Raw genomic sequence first — 27,215 nt, 5'->3', positions numbered from 1 at the left:
CAGACCCCTTGAGGCCTGGGGCCCAAAGCTCAGCAAGGTGGGGGTGGGGCAGAGGGTGAAGGTCTGAGGTCTGGGTAGCGTCCCACTCACTGTTGCAGGGAATCTCGTCAGAGCCGTCCCCACAGTCATCTACTCCGTTGCACCACAGCATGTTGGACACACAGCGCCCATTGTTGCACTGGCGAAAAGTCTTCTTGCAGCGGCGTGAGTCTGTGGGTGGGGGAGCAGGCCACGAGTCAGCAGCAGCTATAGCGGAGGGGTTGCATCTGCGTCTAATGAGACGTCATGCATTCATTCCCTCGAGAAACTGCGTAGCCCCTGCTATGGGTCTGGAACAGGGCTCACGATGCTTCTGCCCTCTGTGAGCTCCCAAAACTCCTTCTAGGCCATGAAGCTGGGTCATGAAGCTTTTGCTCCTCTCACTCCCATGCCCTGCCCTGCTGGCTGGAGGCCAGGTACTGGAGGAGGTGGCTCCTTACTGCAATAGGATGGCTTTTCATCAGACTTGTCCTTGCAGTGGGAGACGCCGTCACATGTCAGGCTGAAGTTGATGCACTCACCATTGGCGCACTCAAACTCATCTTGCGCTCGGCAAGAGGAATTCACCGCTGGAGGGGGAGGTGGAGGAGCTTCATGAGCCAGGGCGTTGGGGCCCCAAGTGCCCCTGTCCCTCTCTCCCCACCAGAACTGAAGTCATCTTCAGTTTCTCCTTGGTGAAAGGTCCAGGGGGCTGGACTGTTGGAAGGTCTGGGAGGAGCTGGTCCCCAGTGTGCGCCCAGGGTCCCCCGCCAGGGCCCTCCTCTCTCCCTCCCTGTCTCACCCCGGCAGGTGAAGTCCTCCTGGAGGATGCGGCCCCCTCGGCAGGAGCAGTTTACATGGCCTTGGTGGGTGAGCAGACACAGGTCCTGGCAGCCCTCATTGTTGATGCGGCAAGGGGAGAGTTCACCTGAGGCAGGAGGGAGGACGGGGCTAAGCGTGCTGTCTGCTGTGCACAGACGGAATGCCGCACCCACTCCCACAGCTTCACCGGGCTTCAGGGCACGGGCCGGGACAGGCACGTGGTGGAGGGCCATGTGCGGAGTGTTTGGGGCACCTGAGGTGCGGTGATATGGAATTCCGGGTGGGATGCATCACGTCTATGGATGCTTCAGATCATGTGTGTGGTGTGGGGGCGGGGGGTCCCAGGGCCTGTGTGAGAGGCTGGGGAAAGCTGTAGGTCTGTGCAGGGGACACTCAGTCAGCCAGGCCCAGTGTGGGAATGTGTCTGCATGTGATGCAGAGGGTGGTACAGGCAAAGCCTGGGCTGGGAGTGTGTGAGCAGGTGCCAGGGGACTACGTGGTTCTGGGGAGGAGGGATGACGAAAGTGTGTGCTGAGATGTCCACAGATTCCGATGAGACCAGACGAAGGTGGTACGAGTGTGCGTGTGTGTTTGCGTGTATGCGCGTGCTGGCAGGATGGGGCAGACAGCAAGGCTGGAGGCATCGGCCCCACTCACAGCTGTTGGTGTCATTGGCCACGGCGATGATGCCCATGGGCTGTTGGGGGATGTCCACGCGCAGCAGCTTCATGTCGCTGCCCACGTACTTGTTGGCCCGCTGCACAGCCCGGCGCACCCAGTCTGTCCAGAAGATGTGCTCCCCGTACACAGCCAGCCCGAAGGGGTGGACTGGCTCTGACTTCAGGATCACCTGTGGAAACAGTGCCATCACCGTCGCAGGTGTCGCTTGGGCCTCTTGCCCTGACTGCACCCCCTGGCAGCTGGCTCCCTGGCCTAGGCGGCTAGACCCGCAGAATGGGAAGGCCCTGCAGAGGCACCTTGCCATGCCCCTCATGTAATTGATGAGGGAGCCAAGCCTGGAAGGGGAGGACTGCACAGAGCCACACAGCTAAGTGGCAGCGTCAGACCCTGGATGGGACTCCTCAGGGCTTCCTGGTTCTTCCTACCACGTCCCGTCCCTTTCTGCCTAGGTGGTCTCCTCCTTGGCTGACTGGCCATCCCCAGACCCTGTCCCCTGGTGCCACCATCCCGCCTGCCCTGGAGACTCACATAGCGGTGGGAGCCATCATACTCGCACCGCTCGATCTTGTCCAGGGTGGCGTCGGAGAAGTAGAGCTTCTCGGCACGGTGGTCGATGGCCAGGCCGTTGGGCGTGCGGATGTCCTTCTCGATGAGAGTCAGGGCATTGGCTCCCGACAGGGCTGCTCGCATGATGCTGGGGTGCTGTTCGTTCCAGTTGGTCCAGAACATCAGGCTGCGGGAGGAGAGAGACACAGGGAACAGGAGTCATAGCTGAGGGGTCCACATGGAGGGCCCAGGCCGGGGCATGCCGACCATCTGAACCCAGGGGTCGGCCGGCATGTGAACTGGACCCCAGTTCCAAAGGCAGGCTTTGAGCTGCTGAGGCCCAATGGCCCCGGTGCCTAGGAAGGTCCAGCCGCTACAGCCTGTGCTCACATGTGTGCCTCAGAGTCTGTGGACCGAGCATCTGCATTTACTGAGACAGTGTAGCCAAGAGGCCAAGTAAGTGAGGCTCTGGGGGTTCCTGTCCTGGCTCCCCACTCACCACTGAGGGACCTTAACAAGTTATTTAACCTCTCTGTGCCTCAGTTTCCTCCTCTATGATATGGGGATACTGCCTGTCCCACAGGGGTGGTTTGAGGGTTGAATGAGTTAATATTCATCTTAAAGACAGCCAGTAAACACTCTATGAGTATTTTCTGTTGTTTTATTAATACTCTCTTCTTGCACCCAGGGGACCCTTGCTGAGTGCCCATTTTGTCCTAGGTCCTAGGGAGGCACGGATCCTGCCCTCAGGAAGTTCTTCAGAATCACCTTCTCCATAATTTCAGGCCTTTGCATGTCTGGGGTCTGGGCCCCAGCTCTGCCCTCGAATGAGCCTCTTGTCCTGCTTTCAGGAAAAAAGGTGGCGTGGTCGGCCCGCCACGCCATGCTCCTCTCCGGGGCTGTGAGGCTCCAGAGATGGAAGACCTCAGGGCTGGCAGAGCACTACAGGGGCATGACAGTGCGGTCCTCGCACCGCCTGCATTGGATCGTGAGTCCAGGTCCTCAGGCCCAGAGATGGACTCAGTTAGGCCTGGGGTGGAGCCAGGGAACCAGTGCTCACCAGGCCATCCTCATGCGCCCTGGAGTTTGAGAATCACCAAGCGGCACAGGAGCCAGTTCCCTTCTCCAGTTTTCTCAGAGGATCTGCCCTCCTCCCCCCACCCCCAGCACCTCTGTGTAGCTCCTCCCTCCGCCCCTCTGACGTTCTCGCCCCCAGCTGTCCTCCGGCCAGCAGGCTTGCATGGCTTGTGTTCTGGACTCTTTTGCAACCTCAGCCCAGCTTCCTGGGCCATCCTCAGGCCTGCACCACCCGCCCCTCCCCTATGGGAACGTTTTCTTTTTAAGATTTTATTTATCTGTTTTTTATAGAGGGGGAAAAGAAGGGAGAAAGAAGAAGAAAGACATCGATGTGAGACATTCTTACGTATGTGCCCCACTGGGAACCGAACCTGCAACCCAGGCATGTGCCCTGACTGGGTATCAAACTGGCAACCTTTTGCTTCGAGGCATGAAGCCCAGCCAACTGAGCCACACTGGTCAGGGCTCCATGGGAATTTTTGGGTCAGGTGTGGGAAGTCCCCTCTGCCTGGAGCTCTTCCTCCCCTCACTCTTTCTCAAAGCACCGCCCTGTCTGTTCTGCCGTCCCCTGGCCTGTCCACTTCCAGGCCCTGTGCCAACCAGCCGCCTCCATGACGCCCCTCAGCCATCACAACAGCCCTGGGCTGCTCATCAGCGCTTCCCACCGACATGACTCCACTCCCCAGCCAGTTGGCTTGAACGGGCCCAACTCAAGGTGTCCTCCCAACTCAAGGTGTCCACCCAACAGACGTTCAGCGAACAATCTTTGCCTGAAGTTTGGAGTCTGAGAAATACATAGGACCTACTACGTGCCTTGAACATGGCTGTCTGATGAATTAATCAAAATAATCAGCAAGCGAGAAGCTCCCCCACAGCCCCTTTTCTGATCCTCGTCTAGGTTCAGGGACCTGAAATATTGTTATCCTCATATTACAGAGAAGGAAAGAGAGGTCATGTAGCTGGTTCAAGTTCACACAGCAAGAAAGTAGCTGAGCTCAGGTCACAGCCAGCCTCTTCTGCATCTGTTGCCCAGATCCCTTCTGCCCCTCGGTGGCGCACCCGTCCGCGTGCCCTGGCAACTCACTTCTGGCACTCGTCCAGCACAAAGGCCCTCGGGTGGTCATCTCCAGACATGGTGATAACCGTCTCACGCTCGAAGGCCCCAGTGCGGGTCTGGTCCACTGTGTGGCGGGTGATGGTGGATGTTGTGTAGCTTGTCCAGTAGAGAGTGTCCCAGCCGCGGTGATAGGCCAGGCCTTCCACAGAGCCCACATCTACGAGGAGAAAGGAAGAGCCATGAGTTGGGGTAGGGCCAGAAAGCTGACCCTACTGGGGGACAGGCTGGGGGACCCACTTCCCTGGCGTATGTTGGAAAAGATGTGTAGGACCTGGGGAGCTGGTGGGGGCACAGTCCCTGGGACCCCCAAACCCTGTGGTATCCTATTTCCCATGCAAATGATACACGATCTATCTGCCTGACCCTTCTTCCTGCATCTCCCACTGCTGGGTAGATTTGACTTTATGTTGCAGTCAGATTTCCCTGGAGCTACAGTTCTGCCATGTTGGGTGCAAACTGGGTTTCAGTAAATCAAATCCTACTTGGGCTGTACTGGGAAGCTTCTTAATTAAAAAAGACCCCAAACTAGATTGTTTTGTAGACATCATAAACCCAGGTTAAAGGATTTTAAATTAAAAAAAAAAAAAAAGACTTTATTTATTTATTTTTAGAGAGAGGAGAAGAGAGGGAGAAAGAGAGGGGAGAGAAACATTGATATGCAATTGGTTGCCTCTCACACACCCCAACTGGGGACCTGGCCTGCAACCCAGGCATGTGCCCTGGCCGTGAATCGAACTGGAGACCTTTTGATTCGCAGGCTGGAGCTCGATCCACTGAGCCACACTAACCAGGGCTCAGGTTAAAGAATTAAGTGCACAAATGAGAGAGAGACAGTGCACTAGTCTTTAAGAGAAAAAGACTTTGGGGTTTTAGTGGCTTCAAGCTGTATGACCACATGGTTGCCAGAAGGTTGCATTAATGGAAGCATTGTAGCCTGAACAAAGGCCCAAAGGGAGGGAACATTCTGCTAGTCTCTCCCGATCAAGCCCAGATTGCAGAGTATCGAGTTCAGCTTTGGATACTACATTTTTAGGCAGACATGCAGACTGGACTATGTGAAGCATAAAATATCCAGAGGAGGCTGAAAAGACAGGTCTGTTCTTATCACCACTGTATACCCGACACCTAGTTCACTGTCTGGTAGGTCTTTGCAGATGGGATGAATGAATAAATGAACGAATGAATAAATGAACAAATGAATGAGTCAAAGAACCTGGGGAGGGGTGGGGTCCCAGCCTGGAGAAGAGAAGATTGTAGTGAAACAAAACACAGTTTTCAAACAGCTGGAAGGCTGTCCTAGGATGACAGCTGTAGCACCCACTTCCCTTCACGGAACAGGCACACTGTACCCTGTGCTGAGCTAAGCTTTCAAACCTGCTGCCTCAGGTGCTCCTGTCTCCACACAGACAAGAAATTGAGGCTTGGGAAGTGTAAGAAACTTGCCCAAGTGACGGAAATCCTGTGCCTGGGCTTGAACCTGGCCCAGCTCTGCAGCCCATGCTGTGAGTGGTAGACACACAGAGGACAGCTGGGGCCATTTCTGTGCAGCCTGGGGGTGAACCAGGACCACAGGGGGAAGGAGAGGGGGCCAAGTCTGCATCCAAAGGAGAAGAAACGTTTCAGTAACTAGAGCGGGCACAGTGTGACCCGCTGGCAGCCTGTCAGGGACACCGGGGCAGGTGCGATTCCGATGGGGTGGGGGTGGGTTGGCTGAGGCCTGCCAGCTCCTCTACCCCGAGTCTGTGCTGCTCCTCCCCGCACCCCTTCCTAGGAAGAGTCAGAATCGGAGCTTACTCTCCACAATGGTGGTCCTCCCTGAGCCATCGTCATTGATCTGCTGGATGTTCCCAAAGTGGATATCACTGAAGAAGATGCGGTTGGGGGTGCCGGGGGAGGTGCCTGCTCGGTAGTCGAAGGCCAGAGCAATGACGTTCTTCATGTGCTCAGGGTCCTCAAAGGGCTGCACAGGTGCGTTGAGATTGCGCTCATCTGACAGGTGGATGCTCTTGAGGATGGTGCGCTCGGAGTACAGCAGGTAGCCAGCATACTCGCGGCATGACGCCCCGTCTTCAGCCAGCATCCCGTGGGCGCAGGCACAGGCCCGCTGCCCGTTGCCTCGGTACAGGCACAGCTGCTGGCACCCGCCGTTGGACACTGCACACACGTTGGTGCCTGCGGGGAGGGCACAGGGGAAGGAGGAGTTTACGGAGGGCAGGGCTTGCCTTGGGGAAAGGCTTCCTGGTGCCTTTCATCTCAGCTGGTTGGCACCCTGCTCTGCCTCAGTATCCCCCATTCAGACAACGCTCCAGGCCTCTACAGCAAACACCAGATCAGTTCTAGATCTCCTCAGCCCCTGCTCACCACCTCTGGGATTCTGGAAAGTGCCCCTTTGGGTCTTATTTCTCTCCCAGCCCCCCTCACTCTGGGTTCTCTGGGGTGCGCACTCACAGGCCGGGGCCCCTCTGGCCTCCCCCGCTAAGCCCAGAGCCTGGCCTCACCTTTCTGCCGGTCCCGGTTGAAGACCTTGATGTCTTTGAGCTGGACACCAATGCCTGTTCGCAGGGGCACGGAGTCGGTGGCATTGTCTTTGCTCCCACGCTTGATGGAGCCGTTGGCGTGGGTCCTGGGTGAAGGGAAGGGCCATGAGCAAGATGTCAGCTGGGGCCAGGAGGGCAGGGACAGACAGCAGAGGAGAAGGCCAAGACGCAAGCCCTCACCTGTCACTCCAGTAGATGAAATCCTCAAACACAGACACAGAGAACATGTCCATGTTGTTGCTGGACAGAACCACCTCGCGGTTCTCACCTGTCTCCAGGTCAATCCGCTCGATCTTGTCTGTCCGGGCGTCGCACCAGTATAGCTTCCCATCCTACGGGCCAGAGGCACCCACCTCACTTCTAGGGCCCTGTAGGCACCCACCTCCCTTCCAGGGCCCTGTGTGCCCCCTCACTCCTCCTCTTTCCTCTGTCCCCTCCCGACCTCTGACCTGCCAACCTCCAGGGTTCCCTCTGGTCCCCACTTTTGAGTGACCTTCCTCCACCATCTCTGGGGTGGTAGGAGCCCTACTCTGGATGGCGGCTAGGCCAGAAGGCCCCATAACTCCCTGTGTCCATGTCTTTCTACCGAACGGGGAGCCATTACAGGGAGACTCACAGTGGAGCAGGCACTCACATGGGGTAAGGGGAGCTTCCCCCCAGAGCACAGGGTCTACCCCTTGACCACTGGGCCAAGCCTGTGTCCAAACCTGATAGTCCACGGAGATGCCGTTGGGCCAGCTGATGCTGACATTAACCAGTACCACTCGTTCCGTGCCGTCTAACCGAGACCGCTCAATACGCGGATACTGGCCCCACTCAGTCCAGAATAAGTACCTATGGGATGGAGGTAGACATGGGGCTCAGTCCCCAGAACACGGAGGAGAGAAATCCTTGTCAGTGTGGGCTGTGACCAGAGTAGCTGGGCCGGGCCAGACCAGAGCCAGGAATGGGGACTGTCCAGCCTGTCCAGCTCCTCACCCCTTTTCCGGGTGAACAGTGATGGCCCGGGGCTTGTCCAGACCCTGGGAGATGACCACATAGCGGAAAGAGCCATTGAGCCGGGCGACCTCGATGACGTCAAAGCCCTGGTCCGTCCAGTAGATGTTGCCTGAGGAAGGAGTGGGTGGGCGCTCAGGGGGTGGGGAGGGAACATGCATACCTGGCCCCCTCCCAGCCCCCAGGTACTCCTGCTGCCCTGCCATCTGTTTCTGCCCGCCCCATTCTCCTCAGATCCCTCCTTCTGACACATACTTCCCCCTCCTCTGCCTCGCCTGGAGCCCCACGCTCCGCCACGGCTCACCTGCAATCCAGTCCACCGCGATGCCCTCCACGCGGCCAATGCCATTGGTCACCACATCCTCGCGCCATGTCTGATCTCGCTTAGCCCGGCTGATGGTGCTTAGGCCCATGTCCACCCAGTAAATGGTGTCATTTTCTGGAGGTGGAGAAGCCAACATGGGGATGCCCAACAGGCAAGGCCAAGGTGGGGCACCAAAGTCATATGAGGTTAGGATAGCGGTGAGTGAGTGCTGGGGGAGAGGGAACTTGGAAGGGGAAATAGAAGGGGGTGCGGACAGCTGTGTGTATGTGCCTCCCCCTCCAGCTGAGGTCAGGCAACCTGACACTGGACCCTCAAGAGAACGCCACCCCAAAAGGCCATGCCCCACTACCCCCCTCCACCAAATGGCTCACCAGCATGGAAATCGATGCCGACAGCCAGAGAAGTCCCTGACACTGGGACCAGGGCATCTGACTTGTCATTGGGATCCAGCGGGATTCCTCGTATTCCCTCATGCACGGAGTACAGGAGAAAAGAGCCCACACCTGAAACAAGAATACTTCAGGCATGGGCGTCATTAACACCCCTTTAAGCGGGGCCTCTGTCACCCTCAAACCTGTTCTTCTTTGCATCCCTTTTGATATATTTCCCCCAACTATCATGGTTCTCCCCTTTACACACATACACACACACCCCTCCTAGCCTGGGCAGGGAGCTCAGCTCTCTGGGTATCAGGAAAGGAACATTCTCTGGGGATCTACCTGTAAGACCTTTGGACTCCCACCAGATGGCAGCAGAGGCCCGGATGGCGCTCCCTGTGCTCCGACCTCCAATCCTGCTTCCCTCAATACAAACAACCCTGCACCCGCAAAGGCCCTTACAGAGAATCTGGGAAGGTTCAGACAATCACACTGCACGACTTCCAAATTTAGATTTCCACCTGAGTTTCCTCTTTGTCTTCTCCTCTCTCTAACACCTGAAAGTCAACATTCCCAACATCTTGCTTCTGAGCCAGTCTCTTTCTGTTTTCCCATTTCTTAGGAGGCGTCATATTCACGCATCCCAGAATCTTCTCTTGCCTTTATCACTTGATACAGTGTGTCCCCAAATGAATCCCCAAATGGGCCCAGGTTGCTCAGGCTCCATGAAAAAAAAAAGATTTGTGGTTGAGCGAGTTGGGAAAAACTCCAAACACTAGTCTTTTCTTGCAAAATTTTCAGTGCAGACAGGCATATTCAAGGTTCTCAGACATTCTACAGCAAAAAACAAAACAAAACAAAACCAAAAACTAAAATTTCGTTCAACCCAGTGTTAATTTTTGCAACATCTACCCACATCAAAGAGGGAGATGCCCAGGAGTGCACTTTGGGAAATGCTGCCTCGGGGCAGGCTCACAAATCAGTCAGCAAGCTCTTGTGAAAGGTCTCTGAGTTATATCCCTTCTCTTCAGCCCCAGCCTAGGCCCCATCTCCTAACACTGGGATTACTCTAACAGCCTCCTAACTGGTCTAACTGCCTCAGTTTCTCCCTCCCCCATTCAGCCGGCTCTCTGCCGCCAGGTTAATCTGCACCAAACACCACTTTCCAGGCACTCCCGGCTGAGAACCCATGGCCCTGCCCTGCCTCAGAGCCTATCCCACGATTCCCCCACACCCTGCCCGCCACTGGGGCTTGGTGCCTCCAGGCCCGTGCACACTCCCTCTTGTTGCTCTGGGCCACTTGCCTTGTGTATCATCCTTTCTCCTTTGAGCCACACACTCAAACCCTGTTGGTCCTATAAAACCCAGCTCACGGCACGCCTATTCCATCCGTGGAGGTGGCCCTGGCACTGCCTTTTGACATCTTTTTCTCCAAAATCCTACCGAAGTCAGAGCTACTTCACGATCCGGTTTCACCTACATATGAGCCCCCCTTCTGGTTAGGGCTGCAGAGCACAGGGAGAGGGACCGTTGTCCCCTGGCTTCCCCCACAGCTCCCACCACAGAGGGGCTTACTCAGTATCCAACTTAGGAGACCCTTAATGCATGATGAAAGCAGCCTGTTGCCAAGGTGAGGACGGGAAGGTAGGGCTATAGGGTAGAAGCAATGGATGTTGGGGGCCTGGGTCAAAGTGCGGAGGAGAGGCAGGGACACTGACCCTCACAAGCCTGCTGGCCACTCCGGAGGCTGTAGCCAGCTGTGCACATGCAGGAGCGGGTCGACTCCGATGTGGGCAGGCAGAGCTGGGAGCAGTCCCCATTGTTGACACTGCAGGGGTTGGTGCTCTCGTGCCCTGGGGGAGGAGGTGGAAGGCAGAGTAAGCGGGTGAGTAGCCCTCCCTGGGACCTCAGTGTCCGGCTCGTGCTGTGCAGGGAGACAGTCACTCTCTTCACCCTGGACCTTGTGGGAGTCCCCACCCAACCCAGCTGTCCTCCTGACCACTGGCCCAGCGACCAGGGCGGCTGTGAACCTATATGGTGCTTCAGTGAGAATTAGAAAGGGGAGCCCCTTTGCGGGGGGTGAGAGGAACCCACCCCATTTTCATTCCCTTATGTTATCCTGCCAAGGGGCTCCTGCAGCCACTCCCGCCCGCAGCCCTGGCCTCTCTGCCTGCCATTCCGCACCCCTTGCCCCTTGCCCCATGTCTCACCCAGCTGGATGCTCTCGTCATAGACCTTCATGTGCATCACTAGGGTGGTGCTGTTCCGCAGAACCACGGAGCCCGAGCCATCAGCCTTGTTGCATGTGCCCATCTTCTCTGATACCTGATCTGCCCACCACAGCTTGTCCCCTGGAGCAGCAGGAGGGGTGAGACCCTTGGGAAGGCCCTCCTCCCACTCCGCCCAGTTCTCTTGAAAGGCCTGGCAGGCCGAGCAGGCTGCCCCCAGGCCAGCTCCCATCTTCCCAGCCAACCTCGCCTGGCCTGTTCTGTTCCCGTCCCTGCTCCCACCCAGCGGCCCTCACCCATGATGGCCAGGGCTGTGGCCTTGCCCAGCTGGTTCCGCATGGTGTCGATGATCTCGAGCCCACTCCCGTCCAGATTGCAGCGATTGATAGTGTGGTTCCCGGAGCTGATCCAGTAGAGTTTGCTTTCAGGGAAGTCAATAGCCAGGCCTAGAAGAGGGCAGGTGGAGAGCATGACCCCTGACCCAGCTGGGTTGCTCACCTCTAGGGACGTGTGAGGGGTGCGTGCCTTTGGGGAGAACGTGGTGAGAATAAACACTGAGCTGGGAGTTTGGGGAGACAGAGGGGCAACTGGGGAACCCTGAGAGCATGTCCTGGTCAAGGAATTAGGGAAGCTGTGGGGCAGGCGGGGCAAGCTCATACCCACAGGGCCCTTCTGGCCACTGAAGAGCAGGGTGCGGTTGCTGCCGTCCATATTGGCCATGCTGATGTTGTCACCATCGGTCCAGTAGAGCTTCCTGGGGGATGTAGGGGTGTAGGGAGGGGAAGCTGAGTCCTCTTCTTCCCCCACCCGCACCTCACACTCCCTAACCCTGGGCCCTGAACTGACCCGCGAAGCGGGTGAACAACCAAGCCATGGGGCTGCTCCAGGCCCTGCACCACTGCGTTCTTGAAGGAGCCATCCAGCCGGGCCACATTAATCTGCTTCTTGTTGGTGTCGTAGCTCGTCCAGAACAGGTTCCGGGACACCCAGTCCACAGCCAGCCCGTGGGCATTTGGCAAGTCTGGGGGTACAGGGGGGAGGCAGTGGTTGGGGGTGTGCAGGGCAGGGTTTGGGAGGTGGGGGACTGCCTGACTTCTGTGGGAATAGGGACCAGAAAACCAGGCTGGAGTACTTCAAGAGGACCCAGGGGACAGGAAGTGGGCACTGGGGACCAGGGCAGGGAGCAAGGGCTGGGAGAGGAGCGCCTGTGCCCGCAGGGCTTGGCAGGGTCCAGGCAGAACCTGCAGAGACGACCGTCTCCACGCCTGTGCCGTTGATGAAGGCCCTCTTGATGGCCTGTGTCCGCACGTCAGACCAGTACACACGCTGCTCGCGGGCGTCATAGTCCAGCACTGTGACATTGTCGATATCAGGCACCGTGAAGGAGATGATGTAGTTGTAGTAGGGGGCGTCCAGGTCCACTCCCCGGATCTCCATCTGACGTGCGTACAGCAGGAACTTCTTAAACTCTGTGGAGCGTGGGGCAGGTCACTGAGGGCAGCCCCCTGTCTCTGGACTGCCCACCCTGATTAGGCCCCTCCTTCTTGCTCCTTGAATTCACCGCTGGCCCTCAGCTATCAAGAAGTGCCTCCCCTGGGTACAACTTGCCTGCCGGGGGCCCAGCCTCCTCTCACAGAGGCGGGCCCTGGAGCCCGCCCCCCCCACAATCAGGTCCCTCACAGCCGGACTGTCCAGCTTGTTGCAGTGGGAAGCCCCGGCGCTGGCACCTTCCTCTGCAGCCTTGGCTTGCCCCTGGCTCTGCGGGCAGGGGCCTCCTACCATAGCAGGTGGTGTTGTCCTTGTGGAGCTTCATGAGGTGGGGACAGGCGCAGGACACTGTCCGGTTGTAGTTGATAAGACACAGATGGGAGCAGGGGCCACGGCCCCCATTGGCCTCACAGGGGTTTGGAGCTGAGTGGGAGGAACAAGGAGAAGCAAGACCATCCTGTGACTTGCTGGCTCCTCCCTGGTCTTTCTCATTTCCTCATTGTCCCTATTTCAGCACTACCTGCTGCCAGTCCTTCTCTGCCAGCAGGCTGCCACCCCCCGCCCCCATTCCCATTGCCCCCGCCTCTCTTAAGGGCCTCTAACGAGGCTGCTGGCTCCTTCTGGCCCTTACCCATGGGCTGCCGGGAGGGGTGGTACACCTGCAGGTCAAAGGGCTGGGTATTGGTTCTCTGCACCACGGTGACATTGTGGCCGGTCCACTTGTTGGCCTTGGCCAGCGTGTTTGTTCGCCAGTCTGTCCAGTACACCTCTCCCCCGTACAGAGTCACTGCAAACGGGTGCGACAGGAACTCGTGTCCCCGAAGCACCTCCATGTGGCCGGAGCCGTCGTAACGTGCTGAGTAGATGGCATCTGACCTGAGAGCATAGTCGGGACAGAGTGAGGTGCCAGCTGGGGCTGCAGCCACAGGGCACCCTGCCTGGGGCCCCCCATCCCGGGCCCTGGCCCAGAGCTCCCCCCACCCCCACGCACTGGGGCAGCCCTCCTCCCAGCCCTCCTGGCCAGGGAAGGCAAACAGGATGACCCAGCAGCAGGACCGTGTCGGGCTGGGCCGGCGATCCCAGCCCTAAGTCACCAACTTCCACACTCTGGTCGCTTCTCCCCAGGGCGGCCATTAGCACACAGGGCTTTGGCGAAGGTTAGAAAAAGGCACCCCCTCTGCAGAGACCAGTTAGAGAAAGTTCCCCCTTTCCCTGGCAGACAGAGCCCCCCAGCAGAGTACACAGATCTGTGAGGGCAGGAGGTTGTATTTCTGCCCTTGGCCAGGCTTTCGGAGCAGGGTGACGGCTGGCCTCCACCTCCTTCTGTCAGCGCCTGTCCCCTAGCCCAGCCTCTCTCTTCACTGGGCCCAGCCCTTGGCTACCCTGGTTCTGGACAGAACTCCCCCAGGTCTTCTTATCACCCCCCTCACTGCCAGGTCCTGGGACCCTGGCCCACCCTGGCCCTGGAAGGGAGGAGGAGATGCAGGCCTCCCGGGAAGGGGCGGGGGGCGCTGACCTGGCATCGATCCAGAGGATGCGCTTCTCCAGGTAGTCCACAGTGAGCCCATTGGGCCAGCCACCTGAACCGGTCTCCCGGTGGATGGTGCGGCGCCCGGCCCCACTCATGGAGGCTGCCTCAATTCGGGGCAGGCTGGCATCCCAGTCTGTCCAAAACAGGATCCTGGGGAGTGGGGAGGGGGTCAGGAGGGCCAAGGCCAGGGGCCTGGGGAACGGGTTGTGGTGGGGTCCTAGGTAAAGAGCTGAGGGGGCCGACCCTGGGCCGAATAGCATTAAGGAGATGGGTGCCTGGTCAGGCTGACTGAGGCTTTGGGGGAACGTGGGACCAGAACAGGGCTAGGCAGGGTCCTCACCCATCCCGGGGATCCAGTGCAATCGCCCTTGGGTGCTCAATGTCACCAGCCAACAGGGTGGTCCGAAGGGTACCATCCAGCTTGGCCACCTCAATCTGGTCCAGGTTACTTTCGACCCAGTAAATGTTGCCTGCGATCCAGTCTACAGCCAGGCCCTCGGGTGTGGCCAGGCCATACTGAATCACCACCTCGAAACTGGTCAGGGCTGGAGAAGAGAGGGTTGTGGGAGGTTAGAGTCCCATGGGGTAGGCTGGACTGAAGTCACGACGTCCTAGGAACCCCCCATGACCCACCCTTAACTCTCACACCTCTGTCAATACCCCTGGTGAGCCCCAGATTCCATTGGGGTTCCCAGAGCCCCACTCTCCTCACCCAGGCCCCGCACCCCACCAGAAGGTCAAGTGGGAGAGAAGCCTGGCTTCCAGAACCCTGGAGGAAAGGGCGTGGCTGCATCTCTGTTTGCAGCTCTCTGGAAGGCTAACCCAGGGAAGGAGGTCAGACCAGAGGGTGGAGGCTTCGGGGGACAGACCTTGGCCCAATATGAGGATAGAACTTTCTAGAAGTCACTTTACAAACTGTCTTGGAGGTTTTCTTATGGGAAAACTTGTGTGCGTGCGTGCATGTGTGTGTTTTAGAAACTGTTGCTTAGTGTGAACATGACCCCAGTCTACTTAGCCATCCCCTTGTTGATGAACATCTGATATTTGAGGTGCTTCCAAGCTTTCTCTACTACAAATGATACAAACTCCTATAGTAAGATGTGCTTCTTTCAAGTCTTTGCTCAGATGTCACCTTCGCAGGGGGTCTTCTTTGACCATCCAATTTAAAATGTCAACCCCCATTCTCCCTACCCCCCTTGTGTCCTTTCCTTCAATCCACAGCGATGTCATCTTCTGTTCCATTCCACACTGTATGCCTTGCTTTTGTTTATAGCTGGTGTCCCACCTGCACGTAAGCTCCATGAGGACACAGGCCCGTTTTGACCACTGCTGCTTCCCAGGGCCCAGTATGTACGGCAGGTGCTCAAAATGTGTGTTGACTAAATGGAGGAAGTCTGAGATGGGTCAGGCCGCCTTGGGACAGAGGCAGAGATCAGGCCCCCCCACCCCAAAATGACTTTTTTACTTTCAAGCCTGTAATTCTAGGATTTGGGGAGCCGAGCTCCAGGCCCTTTCAAAGAAAGGCTGATCATTTTGTTAATTATCAGGCTGGCAGCTCTGCTGACGATAATTACGGGGCGTCAGGCACTGAGACCACAGCAAAATCTAACCTAATTAACGAGAGTGTAGGGGTGGGGGAGTGAAGGGCTTCTGCTTTGGGTTGAGCACCCAAGTGGCCCTTGGGGAGCACTTCATGCCACATCAGCGCCATCACCTCCATTGTCCAGCAGCTTCCCACGGTAGATCTTGTCCTCCACCACGTCGGTCCAGTAGAGGGCGCTCTGGCTGAGGTGGAAGTCCAGGGCGATGGTGTTGCGCAGGCCGGGCACCAGGACACTGTAGTCCCCTTTGTGAAGGTCAATGCGACGGATTTCATGGCGGTTGGAGAAGATGATGAACGGCTTGAAGGGGTCTGAGGAGGGTTGAGGTAGCGATCAGCAAGTGGCTTGCTGCCTCCGTGCCACCCGGGGCAGGGTATGGACGAAAAAGGAGCTACATATGCTAAACCTGGCAAGCTCAGGGGAAGCCAGCCTAGTGGGCCCCACACACTGAGAGTCTGAATGTAACCACACAGGACAGTGTGAACATGAAATTTCCTAACTAAAAGTGAGTCATAGCAGGCAGTCACTTCTAGGCCTCTAGGTTCCCTGACAAAGGTCAATCTTTACCTCAAGTGAGCCTGTGTATTTTCTTTTTGCATCTAAGGTAAACATACCTTTGAAATGTCAGAGTGATCTTTTCCAGACCCCCCAGGGCACAACCTTGCACCAGAGAGGAGACCACAGAGCCCCTCATTGTTCTATTGTTCCCAGTGTGCCACCTCTACATGCCATAAATTTTGGTCATTGACTATCCTGTACTCACCAATGTAAAGAAGCCTGTGCCTTTCCGTTTCACTTTTTATCCAATCCCATAGATTTCCTGCGCTGTTTTCTCCCGCCCCCTTAATCTATTACCAATGGAGTTCATGTAACCCTCCTTATGTCTATTCCTTTGATTCTAATGCATAAAATCAGCTGCAAAACTGCCATTCTCTGGAGCATCAACCTCCGTTGAGGTTTTGCTTCTTGGCAACTGCTGTCAGTTTGACTCAAACAGAAAAAATTCATTACAGGTTTGGATGTTTCTTGTGATTGTAAGAGGCAGGCAGGGTCTCTGTTTGCTCTGGGGCTGGGCCTGGATGGAAACCTTAGCCCTTGGCAATCAGCCGCCCAAGCCCGGCCAACCAGCACTCAGGAGCCTGCCCTGGCCTGCCCAGTTGCCCAGCCACCCCACCGCCCAACCCTCCAGTGTTGTACCCAGGCTGCGGCAGCTCTCGCCATCTGGCTCCAGCACCCATCCCTCGTAGCAGGAGCACTTCACGCTGAACTTGTTCTGGTCGCATTTCTGGCTGCACTTGAGGTGCTTGGCACAGTAGCTCTGGATCTGACAGGTGTGGTTGTCAGGGCCCAGCTCCATGCCCAGAGGGCACGAACACACGATGCCTTCGCCAGGTGCCACGGAACAGTTGTGGCTGCAGCCTCCGTTATTCAGGGAGCACTGGTCTGGGGGACGGGGTTGGGAGGAGGTAGGGGCAGGATCGAGGTCAGGATCACAGAGGAGGCAGGACCACAGCTCTGACGGGTCCCAAGTCTGGGGCAGCCCAGACAAGCCGGCACCCTGAGCATGGCATGCTCCTTTCCCGTTCCCGGCCAACCGTCTGCCCCACTGCTTCCCGGGCTTCCTCGGGACCAGGTTTGGGACCCCAGCACCCACCACGGGAGCACCCCTCCCCTTCCTCTTCCAACATCACAGCTGCATCTCTCTGGTCTCTCCTTCCTTGATGCTTCCTGAGCCCACAGTGGGGGCCCCAGCTTTTTGCCTCTTCCGGGGGCGGGGGGGAAGGCTGGGAATCCATTCCCTTTTCCTCAGTCTCTCCTGATTTGGGGTGAGGTGCAGTACGAGATGTCCTGCTCTGGGTACTGACACACCCTGGGAGCTGCCAGCACTGCCAGATGACCCATCGGCAGCTCCCAGGGCCTGGCCCAACCTGCCTTATCTCTCACTCCTCTCCTTTCAGGAACCCGATGCTCTCTGTCTGCCTGGCTCACAGGAGATAAGGCTGCCCTGCTCCCATCCCCAAGTCACACCATGTGGCCCTCGCTGACCCCCATTTCTTTTGATCTTGAAAGCATGTCTCCTCCCCCAACGTTCTCACTCACTCCGAAGGATCTGCCCATCTTTGGGAACCTAATTAAATCCCCACCTCCTCTGGGAAGCCTGCCCTGACCACCTCAACACTCAGCCTGCTGCCTTTCTCTCGAAAGTCAGCTCTGCGCTGCTCTGCAGCACGAGCGTGGGTGAGGGGTCTGTGCCTGCAGCGAGGGGCTACACCGCACTGTCCCCACAGTACTTTAGACCAGCTCTTAACCTCTCTGTACCTCAGTTTTCTCATCTGTAAAATGGAGATGATAGTAGCATCTGCCTCACAGGGCTGGCTGCTCTAAGGATTAAGTGCTGTAATGGTGTGATGTGCTTAGCATGGCCTCCTGCTATGGTGAGTGGTAAATCAACATGGGTTGTTGGTAGCTGCTGTGGGTACTACTTGCCCAGCAGCCAGAGCTGCCCCTCCCCAGTCTCAGACCTCTTCCCACGGAGCCTGCCCTGTTCCGCTCGCCCCGGCCCGGGCCCAGGCTCCTAACGCAGCCACCCTCCCCACTGCACCCCGGGGCCTCTCCCCGGCCCGGGCCTCACCGCAGAGCTCTCCCTCGTCGGAGCCGTCGCTACAGTCATCATTGCCATCACACAGCTTGTCGGGGGGCAGGCAGACGGAGGTGTTATTGGCACAGGGGTGCGAGGGTGGCCTGCAGACCAGGGACTCGCAGTTCTCCTCATCCGAGTTATCTTCGCAGTCACTGTCGCCATCACACACCCACGCTTTGCTGATGCACCGAGCTGAGGGATGGGCGTCGTATGAGGGGCCAGACCTAGGCAGCAGGGCGCCCTACGTCCCTCCCAGACTCAGCAGAGGTCTCTAATAGCGTCATGACTGCAAGGCCTTGCAGTGCACGGGGAACCTTGAGGCTTTTTCTGTTAAGTTCACACGGGCAGTGAAGAAGGCAAGAATGTACAGGAGTTGTTGAAGCTCAACTCTGGTGAGGGTTTTGGGTCCCAGAGCCCTTAGGGCGGGCCCTGGCCCCTTCACGTCTTCCCTGTACATCATGTAAAGCTTCTTCTGTGCAGCCTTTTGCCTCAGTGACCCCACCAGACCCCTCACAGCGCGCTGCCATCGCCCTCGTCACCGCCCCGCTCCCAGTGTAGTTTTCTCCTGTCCGCGCTGCCCCATTCCAAGCTCTGTGCAATATTTGTTTTTACCAGAGTCCTTGCAGCCAAACTTGACGTTGGGGTCACAGACGTGGGTCACTCCCTCACAGCTCTTCTCGTCACTGGAGTCCATGCAGTCGGTGTCCCCATCACAACGCCACCGCAGGGGGATGCACAGGCCATCCAGCCGGCACTGGAACTCATCGCTGTGGCAGCCACCAGGAGGTCTTGTGGCTGCAGGGGGACAGGCGGAGGGCATCGGGTGGAGGTAGGGGCTCCAGGTCAGTCCTTCCCATCGCTGCCTTCCCAACCCCCCTCCCGCTATGCCCAGCCTGAGGCGGCGAACAGAGACAGAAATGATGCGCTCTCTGAGCACCGCTGACACTCCTCGGAAGCACGGAGAGTCAGGGATGTTCCACCTTCCAGGACCCCAAAGGGCACCTCATCCATCCTCCCTATTTACACGTGAAAGCTCAACTGGCTAAGCAATTTGCTAGGCCAGAGCTCAAAAGCCCTCTATTGGCGTAGCCTCTGTTTCATTCATTCTCTCCACAGACACTTATTGGTGGCCTACTGTGTTCCAGGCACTGTTTCGGGTGCCAGCATGAGCAAGATGAAGTCCTTATCCTCATGGAGTTGAAATTCTACTGGGGAAGACGGACAGTGAAAACGTGACATGGAAATCCAAAATGGAATTGCAGGTAGTGCTCAAAACTATGGACATAAGGCTGGGTCAAGGATGGAGAGGGTTGAGGAAGCCACTTTACATGGGACAACCAGGGAAGGCCTCTGAGCAGGAGATGTTTGAGCAGAGGTCTGAATGGCATGAACCACGGGAATACCTGGAAGTGTATTCCAGGCAGAGGGAACAGCTAGTGCAAACTCAGAGACAGGACTAGGCAGGGCATATTGGAAGAAGGCCCAGGGCACGTTTGAGGCTGCACGGCAGGGGCAGAATGAAGGAGGTGAGTGGCAGGAACACAGGTCAGAGAGGTGAGGGGAGCCTTGCAGGCCACTAAGTGACATTTGGTATTAATTCTAAGTATGTAGGGAGCCAGTGCAGGCTCGAGGGCAGGGGTGGGGCATAATCTGACTTAGGTTCTGAAGGATCACTCTGGTTGCTATGCTGAGATCTGACTCCGAAGGCTGAGGAAGAAGCAGGAACAGTACCTGGGAGGCACAGGTGACCGCTCCAGCCTGACCTAGCATGCACACTGCCGCTGCAGGCCCCGCCTTCCCACCTGTCCTGCCAGGAACATGGCCGACGCTCTTGTCTCGTACCTGGACTTCAGCAGCAGCTTCTGAACTGAGTTTCCTTCCTCAGGACCCGTGAACCAATTTCTAACCTAATCCTCTTCCAGAATTATCTTCTGAAAGACCTCCTGTATCATGTCACCTCCCAGCTTCAAAATCCTTTGAAGGTCCCCAGCACCTGACTTTCACCTGCTGTAACCTGTCCCCTTTGACACAGCCTCGCTCCTCGCTGTCCCCTCCGGTCTTAGGGGCCCCACCTGGCTCGGCTAGCCCCTGAGAAGAGTGCTCAATTTCACCTTCGAAGTCTTACCACCGGGTTCTCCAGGCCACCCCACCCCCCTGCTGCAGAGCCCTCCTGCTTCTCGATTTGCCCACAGTCCAATCCCTCATCAGGGCCCAGTTCAAATCCCACCTCCTAAATGGTCCCAGACCATTTCAGCTCACAACCATAACTGACAACTGCTACCAACAATGACATCCATGTTCCCATGTGCCCACCCCCACACCATCTCTTATCATTTTCTAGAGGAGGAAGCAGAGGTTTAGGAGAAGCATCTTGCCCAAGCCTGGCTAGCTTGTAAGTGCGGGACTGGAAGCTCTTGCCACCAGTCCACACATGGGCCTCCAGGGACCCCTTCTCAGAATCCCAAGGCGCTGTTACCCATTCTCCTTACCCAGCCTTTGTCAGCGATGGCCCTGGAGACCCAGTGACTGTCCCCTGGGCCTGGGTGAGCCTCCCCATCCTCCCTCTTAGGGCTGGCCCTTCGTGACTGCTCAGTGCTCAGGACTGTTCCCACTACGTGCACCTTAACTAGACAAAATAGAAGCTGCAAGCTGGTGGCCCAGGGGCCAGATGGGGACTGTGGAAAGATTTTGGCCTGCGGTGTTTTCAAAACTTTTAAAATCCATAGCTGGTTGTTATGGTTTCATTCGTGTTCCCTGAAAAAGATGCGAAAGTCCTAACTCATAGTACCTGTGAATGTGACCGTATTTGGAAATAGGTCTTTACAGGTGATCAATTTAAAATGAAGTCATTAGGGTGAGCCCTAATTCAACATGACCGTATCCTTTCGTAAAGAGAAAATACGGACACAGACACACGCACAGGGAGAACACCACGTGAAGAGAAGGCCGAGGTCGGCGTGTGGCGTGTCCAAGCTGAGGAACGCCAGAGGTTGCCAGCGAACCCCAGCAGGTGGGAGACAGGCTGGAGTAAGTTCTCCCTCATAGCGCTCCAAAGCCACCAACACTACTGACACTTAGGTCTTGAACTTGTAGCTTCCAGAACTGTGAGAACTGTTGTGACAGCTCTAGGACACTCACATATGTATTTAAAAATGGGTAGATTTCCCATAAAAATCCGCATTTCCAACTTCCCTTGGAGCCAGGACAGTCCTGGCTCTGCCTTCTTTCATAATAACAATAAGGCCAGAGCTGAGACATCAGCATCCCTTGAGAGTATCTGTGCCTTCCGGGAGACTCAGCTCCACTGCCCTCGGCCTGCATCCTGGAGGCTGGGGCACAGGGACCCTCACAGAGCCGACCCCGCTCTCTGTTGGTTTCCACGGCGCTCACTCATCCCTGCACCTCTGAGCATCTCCTTTCCAAGCTACTGGGTCCCAAACACAAGCCATGTGCTGAGTGCCTTTCTGGGCCTGGTTTCACTGGAACCCACTACATCAACACCATGATGTTGGTGCCGTTATTATCCCCACTTTGCAGATGAAATGCACAGAGGCCATCGAGATTAAGTAACTTGCTCAAGGCCACCCAGAGAGTAAGTAGCAGAGCTGGAGCTCAAACCCAAGGCCACCCAGCTGCAAAGCCTGAGATCTTAACAGTGTGTGACAATGAGTTGTCAGCAATCTCCCTCTCCCACAGGACTGGAAACTCCTGAGAGATAAGAGCCACGTCTGGGTTATCTCTGGCTCCCAGGTGGCAGAGACACGCAGTAGGGAAGATAGACAGATGGATGGCTGAGTGACTGGCCCGTGGACAACCTCGCCCCACCCTTCTGGCCCTGGATGCCTACCCTGATTGGTGCAGTTGGCGTGCGTCTCATCACTGTAGTCCCCACAGTCGTTGTCCCCATCGCAGGTCCAGTGCTCTGGGATGCAGCGCCCGCTGTTGCACTTGAACTGGGTGCTAGAGCAAGAGTGGCTGCAGCCGGCCTCGTCACTATTGTCCCCACAGTCATTGTCTGAGGGGGAGGCAAGAAGGGGAGAGGCAAGGAGCAGGTCAGCAAGCAGTCCTCTCTGTGACCCCAGCTTGGGGCCCCCACTCCCACCTCCTCCTCATTCCCACCCCCTACCCACCCCCACCCCCCCAACGAGAAAAAAACAAACAGAAAAGACACAGAAACTGCATAGACTGCAGCATGCACCATGGCCCACGTGGTGGGGGCGGGAGGGGAAGTGGGTGGGGCTCCAGGAGGGCCCTTCCCTGAGTCCTGGGGGGCTGGCAGGGAGGGACACAGGGCATGTCCTTTAGTTTGGGCAGGGTGTGGGAACAGGGGTCTGTTTGCTCTGGGGGAAAGGCAGGGATTTCTCTGGTTTTGCAGGGGGAGAGATAGGTGGAGTGTAGGTAAGGCCTCTGCAGGAAAGGGAGGGGCTTAATCAGGCCCCGCCCTGAACTTGGGCATTACTGAGCCCCATGAGCTGTGCACCCAGCTCACAAGGGGCACTGCCTACAGCTGGGAAGGGCCGGAGCCACCGAAGGCATCTGGGGGAGGCATCTGGGGGAGACGGAATGATGTCTTATGATCCAGGTCTCGGGGGCGGGGGCTTGTGGACTTCCCTCCACACTTTGAGGATGATCGGGAAGCCTGGGGTTTGGCTCTTTCCCTTGGGTAGTGTTCCTGCCTCTTTTCCACCTGGATTTGCTTTTCTAACTCTCTCCTTCCCCTCTGTCTTGGTCTCCTTGTCCCCTCCTCTCTGTCATCTCCTCTCCTCCGAGAGGTTCCTTTTGTCCACTCTGCTTCTTTCCTTTCCACTGTTTGCTTTCTCCTTCTGTTGCCTCCTCTCTCTCACTCCTCTTTCCCTTCACACCCTAGGAGCTCTGGGCGGGGAGCTGCCTGGGAGTCCTGAGAGGTGGCCCGAGGCCAGCTGGGCTCTGGGGGTGATGGTGCATGTGCTTCTATGCACTGACCGGCAGGCTCAGGACAGGTCTTTTCGTCAGAGCCGTCCCCACAATCCTTCTCTGAAACACAGAAACCGCCAGGGCAACCATTGGCACACGAGACACGGCAAAGACGAGGGGCAACACGGCGCTGACCCAGCCCATCCTCTCACATGTTAGCCAGGGCTGGAGCCTCTGGTACAACACGTCACAACACACAGACACAACCAGAGCCCTGAGACAGCATACACACGATGATCCACTGGCTCCTGTGGCTCAGGGCTGACATCGCCTGGTCCATGGCTGACCGCCAGGCGGGCTCCTGAGCCTAGAGCAGGAGCCTGGAGGGCGCACCAAGGACTTCAGGAAGTGGGTTTGCAGGGAGGAGGGAGCTGGGCACTGGGGCTCTTGTTGCTCTGCACCCGCCCCGGCCCCCTCCCTCCAACTCTCCTTGCTTCTTCTTCCCCGGCCCTGGGCCTCTGCCAGAGTATAGACAGCTCAGGCCCAGCCTGGGAAGGAACCGTGCAGACAGGCGATGGGCAAGGCCCCCTCGGTCCATCTTGGTTCCCTCACACATTTCTGGCTCATCCTCCTTTCTCCCAGCCAACCCAGTGGGACTTGAAGGAGCTGGAGGGAGGCCCTGGCTTGATTCTAAAACCCTTTGGGCCTTACACCCCCAGGGCCTGGCTGCAGCTCTAGTTTTCCTGGGAATCAGGGCCGGTGAAGGGAGGCACGCTCTTACCATTGTCACATCGCCAGTTGATGTTGATGCATCTGCCATTGTTGCAGGTGAACTGAGTCAGGGGGAAGCAGGTGGGATAGGCTGTCAGGGAGAAAGGATAGCTGAGTAGGGCCCTCAAGATTACACAGCGTCATAGCACCAAGCAGGTAGGTGCAGGGGCCCTCCTGTACCCAGTAGCCCTTAGTGTGGCCAGACAGGGCAGAGAAGGCTAAGCAGCAATGCCTCAGCCTAAAACTCTGCCCATTGATCCCTACCTCTCTGATCATCCTCTTTTTATTAATTTTTATTCTGAGAGTACGTTTGTTAAAGGGTTTAGGATAGAAGAAGCAACAGGGGAGAGACTAAATGGGGCTGCCTCGGCTCTCTAGCAATGTTATGGTAAAGAAGTGAGCCCAGTCCACCTGCCTGGTATGGCTCAGTGGACTGAGTGCTGGACTTTGAAGCAAAGGGTCGCCAGTTCGATTCCCAGTCAGGGCAACATGCCTGGGTTGCAGGCCAGGTCCCGAGTGGGGGGCGTGCAAGAGGAACCACACATTGATGTTTCTCTCCCTTTCTTTCTCCTTCCCTTCCTCTTTCTCTTAATAAACAAACAAAAAAACAAATAAATAAAATCTTTAAAAAAAAAAAGAAGTGAGCCCAGGCAGGACTGCTGCCAGCTCACTGGAGAGTCAGAGAGAAGGGGGGCCTTGCTTGGGGACAGGTTCAGGGGGTCAGCACAGGATGAGCTGCTGCTGCCCATTGCTCCCCTAGTTGCAAGTCTCGTGGCAACCCTTAGAGTTTAGGAGATGCACGCCTGTAAGGGAAGAAGAGGAGGGGAAAGGCGTGGGTGTGGTTCAGGAGGGAGAGCTCGCTGAGTATCCTCTTTTAAAGCTAGCAGTTACCAAACATGGGCCCTGTGCTGAGTGGTTTTCATGCATGGTCCCGCTGAACCCCCACATCAATGCTGTGATGTAGGTGCTATTATTGTCCCCACTTGGCAGATGAAAATGCACAGTGGCCACTGAGACTAAGTAACTTGCTCAAGACCACATAGTCCTAACTGGCAGTATCCCCTGGGTGTTCTCCTGGGTCACTGTCTTCGTGCCAGCTCGGCCTTCCTGTTGTCCTTCTTACCACATGAGGCTGACTCATCAGAGCGGTCCCCACAGTCATCGTCCAGATCACACGTCCAGGAGATGGGGATGCAGCGGCCACTGGCACACGAGAACTGGTTGGGCGGGCATGTGCGAGCTGGGGACAGGAATGGGCGTGGGTACTCAGAGTCCTGTCCTCATTTCTTAATTTTCCTTTCCTTTTCTATTATTCTCTGTGTAGTAGGAAGTCTTCCCAAGGGTTTCAAAGCCATTTCTCTTAGAGAACTTCAAAACTACCCGTGTGGTCTCACAGTGGCTGCATCACCTCATCTCTCGAGGGGCTGCCGGTATCCTTCAAGATGATCCACCCTGCCTTGCTCTTATCTCCAATCCAGAGCCAAGCTCTGTCCCCTGCAGGCTTAGTCCTCTCAGCCAACCTTGTCCTTCCGTGGAAGGGGACATCACCCCCCTCCTGCTTGAGGGTATCTGCCCTGATACCCTGTATTCTTTTCTTTCACCTAAGGCCCCTCTGCCTTCCCAAGCGTGGCTCCCACTATCCTGTCTCCCTGACTGAGGGGTGCCTAGAGTGGCCCACCCCACTGTTCCATACCTGAACAAGTGGCATTGGACTCGTCTTCACTGTTTCCACAGTCGTTGTCCCCGTCACAGAGCCAGCGGTTAGGGATGCACCGGTTGTTCTCGCACTTGAAGCGATCTGAGGGGCAGGTGTGCTGATCTGGGGAGGGAACAGGTCAGAGGTCATTGAGATGGTGGGGCCCTGCCCTCCCAACTGGCTGCCCTGAAGGCCCATCGCCCAACAGAGGGGCAGATGACTCACGGCAGAGGGCTGGGGCCTCGTCACTGTTGTCCAGGCAGTCGTTGTCTCCGTCACACTTCCAGCGCTCTTGGATGCAGCGGCTGTTGGCACAGGCAAACTCGCCCGGCTGGCACTGGGGTGGGGGCACGTAGGATGGGTTCGCTGTGGGCACCACAAGGGTGTGAGGGGGAAAGTCAAACCCAGGTCATGGGTCAGGGGCTAAGCCCCAAACAGTATGCTTATTTTATTATCTGAAAATAACACACAGGGTAAATTTTCCTAGCATGTAATTCTTCATGAACAAATTGTCTGGATGGAAACCGCAACTATCTCAAGCCACAGGGTGATGTTTACTCTAACATGTCCCATACATCAGAGCGGCCTGAGAACAAGCAGCTTCTGCGCGAGAGCAGGGCCCCCCATACTTCAGTGCCTGCTAAGCAGCCCCCTCCTCACCCCACCCTGCCATTTACACAAACTGGTCCTTGGAAGGTGTCTCTGGGACTTTCAGGGCCCTGCCCTGGTCCCTGGACTTCTTCCTTCACAGATGCATCCACTTCACCAGCAGGAGTGAAAACAGACCCCAGAACTCTGCAGGCCCCGGGCTTCCATTCCCCGCACTCACACCTCACACCACTGCCTGCCTTGGCCTATTAGAAGTAAACTCCCAGAGTCCTTGGTGTCTGCATCAGTAATCTCATGAAGCCCGGGACTACCACGTCAGACCCGTCCCCGGACCTCACAGCTCTGTGCACCCCCTTTCTGAGCCATATCTCATCCCACTCTACTCCTCGAACCTTCCCACGGGCCCTGTGGGTGGCTATTTTCTCTCCCATGGCCCATGGCCCATTAGGCTTGGAGGTGTCCGCTTTGCTTCTCGCTACTGCGCCCTTACTCTTCTCCCTCTCTCTTCTCTGAAACATCCATGTGGACTTCCGTGCTGTCAGATCATCCCAACCCCTGTGTCTACAGGCCCCCAGCCACTCCCTGTCATCCCTAAGGATTTTTAGGTCCTTGCTTAGCGTCACTTTCTCCAAAATCACTCCTGCTTTACTTCTTGGTGATTTCACTGTCCACGTAGAGGATCTTGCCATTACCCTGGCCACTCAGTTCCTCTCTCTCCCCCAATGCCTGTTGCCTCCACCTGGCCTCAGCCACTCATTCTTAGCTGGGTACTAAGGCCTCACTGACCCATGTGCACTTCTGCGATTCTGGGTGGAACCCACCCAGAATATGGGAAAACATGATGGTGTGAGAAATAGCAGAGAGGGTGATTAAGAAATGGGATCTAGCCCTGACTGCCACGGCTCAGCTGGCTGAGCGATGACCTCCAAAGCAAAGGGTTGCCAGTTTGATTCCTGGTCAGGGCATATGCCTGGGTTGCGGGCCAGGTCCCTGGTTAGGGCATGTGCTAGAGGCAACCAATCAATGTTTCTCTCCCTCTTTCTCCCTCCCTTCCTTTCTCTCTAAAAATTAATAAATAACATCTTTAAAAAAAAAAAAGGAAGAAAAGAAATGGGATCTGGGTCAGATTTCCTGGGTTCATATCTCTGCTAACTTTATGCCTCAATTTCTTCACCTGTAAATTGGGGATAATAAAAATATCTTTCCACAGGAATATTTTAAGGAATAAATAAGTTACTACATGGGAAGTGCTTATAACCAT

The 27,215-nt window shown here is 56.6% G+C and overlaps 1 protein-coding gene across 2 annotated transcripts in view; it reads right to left on the bottom strand.

Moving 5' to 3' along the window:
* Positions 1-27,215, bottom strand: part of LRP1 (LDL receptor related protein 1) — an 80,148-nt gene that overhangs the window by 19,150 nt on the left and 33,783 nt on the right. The window contains exons 16-48 of one of the 2 annotated variants that reach the window (XM_054579949.1): positions 25,571-25,711; positions 25,343-25,468; positions 24,773-24,889; positions 23,660-23,740; positions 22,948-22,998; positions 21,833-22,000; positions 18,598-18,780; positions 17,977-18,177; positions 16,542-16,787; positions 15,458-15,655; positions 14,084-14,288; positions 13,729-13,893; positions 12,844-13,088; positions 12,504-12,635; positions 11,966-12,193; positions 11,571-11,745; positions 11,384-11,478; positions 11,021-11,170; positions 10,707-10,847; positions 10,215-10,349; positions 8,491-8,622; positions 8,099-8,233; positions 7,777-7,906; positions 7,506-7,632; positions 6,979-7,130; positions 6,760-6,884; positions 6,056-6,433; positions 4,229-4,418; positions 2,050-2,254; positions 1,498-1,690; positions 821-946; positions 480-608; positions 91-210 (exon numbers count right to left, since the gene is read on the bottom strand). In XM_054579949.1, coding sequence (XP_054435924.1) covers positions 91-210; positions 480-608; positions 821-946; positions 1,498-1,690; positions 2,050-2,254; positions 4,229-4,418; positions 6,056-6,433; positions 6,760-6,884; positions 6,979-7,130; positions 7,506-7,632; positions 7,777-7,906; positions 8,099-8,233; positions 8,491-8,622; positions 10,215-10,349; positions 10,707-10,847; positions 11,021-11,170; positions 11,384-11,478; positions 11,571-11,745; positions 11,966-12,193; positions 12,504-12,635; positions 12,844-13,088; positions 13,729-13,893; positions 14,084-14,288; positions 15,458-15,655; positions 16,542-16,787; positions 17,977-18,177; positions 18,598-18,780; positions 21,833-22,000; positions 22,948-22,998; positions 23,660-23,740; positions 24,773-24,889; positions 25,343-25,468; positions 25,571-25,711 — 5,325 coding nt within the window. The remainder of the gene's footprint in view (positions 1-90; positions 211-479; positions 609-820; positions 947-1,497; positions 1,691-2,049; positions 2,255-4,228; positions 4,419-6,055; positions 6,434-6,759; positions 6,885-6,978; positions 7,131-7,505; positions 7,633-7,776; positions 7,907-8,098; positions 8,234-8,490; positions 8,623-10,214; positions 10,350-10,706; positions 10,848-11,020; positions 11,171-11,383; positions 11,479-11,570; positions 11,746-11,965; positions 12,194-12,503; positions 12,636-12,843; positions 13,089-13,728; positions 13,894-14,083; positions 14,289-15,457; positions 15,656-16,541; positions 16,788-17,976; positions 18,178-18,597; positions 18,781-21,832; positions 22,001-22,947; positions 22,999-23,659; positions 23,741-24,772; positions 24,890-25,342; positions 25,469-25,570; positions 25,712-27,215) is intronic. The other variant, XM_054579950.1, reaches the window with a different exon arrangement.

Source organism: Pteronotus mesoamericanus, unplaced genomic scaffold, assembly GCF_021234165.1.
Source record: "Pteronotus mesoamericanus isolate MK-2021 breed Mesoamerican mustached bat unplaced genomic scaffold, CSHL_Meso_final contig_56, whole genome shotgun sequence".
Taxonomy (NCBI): domain Eukaryota; kingdom Metazoa; phylum Chordata; class Mammalia; order Chiroptera; family Mormoopidae; genus Pteronotus; species Pteronotus mesoamericanus.
Note: the sequence above shows the minus strand (reverse complement) of the source record. Positions and strands in the feature narration are given on the sequence as shown.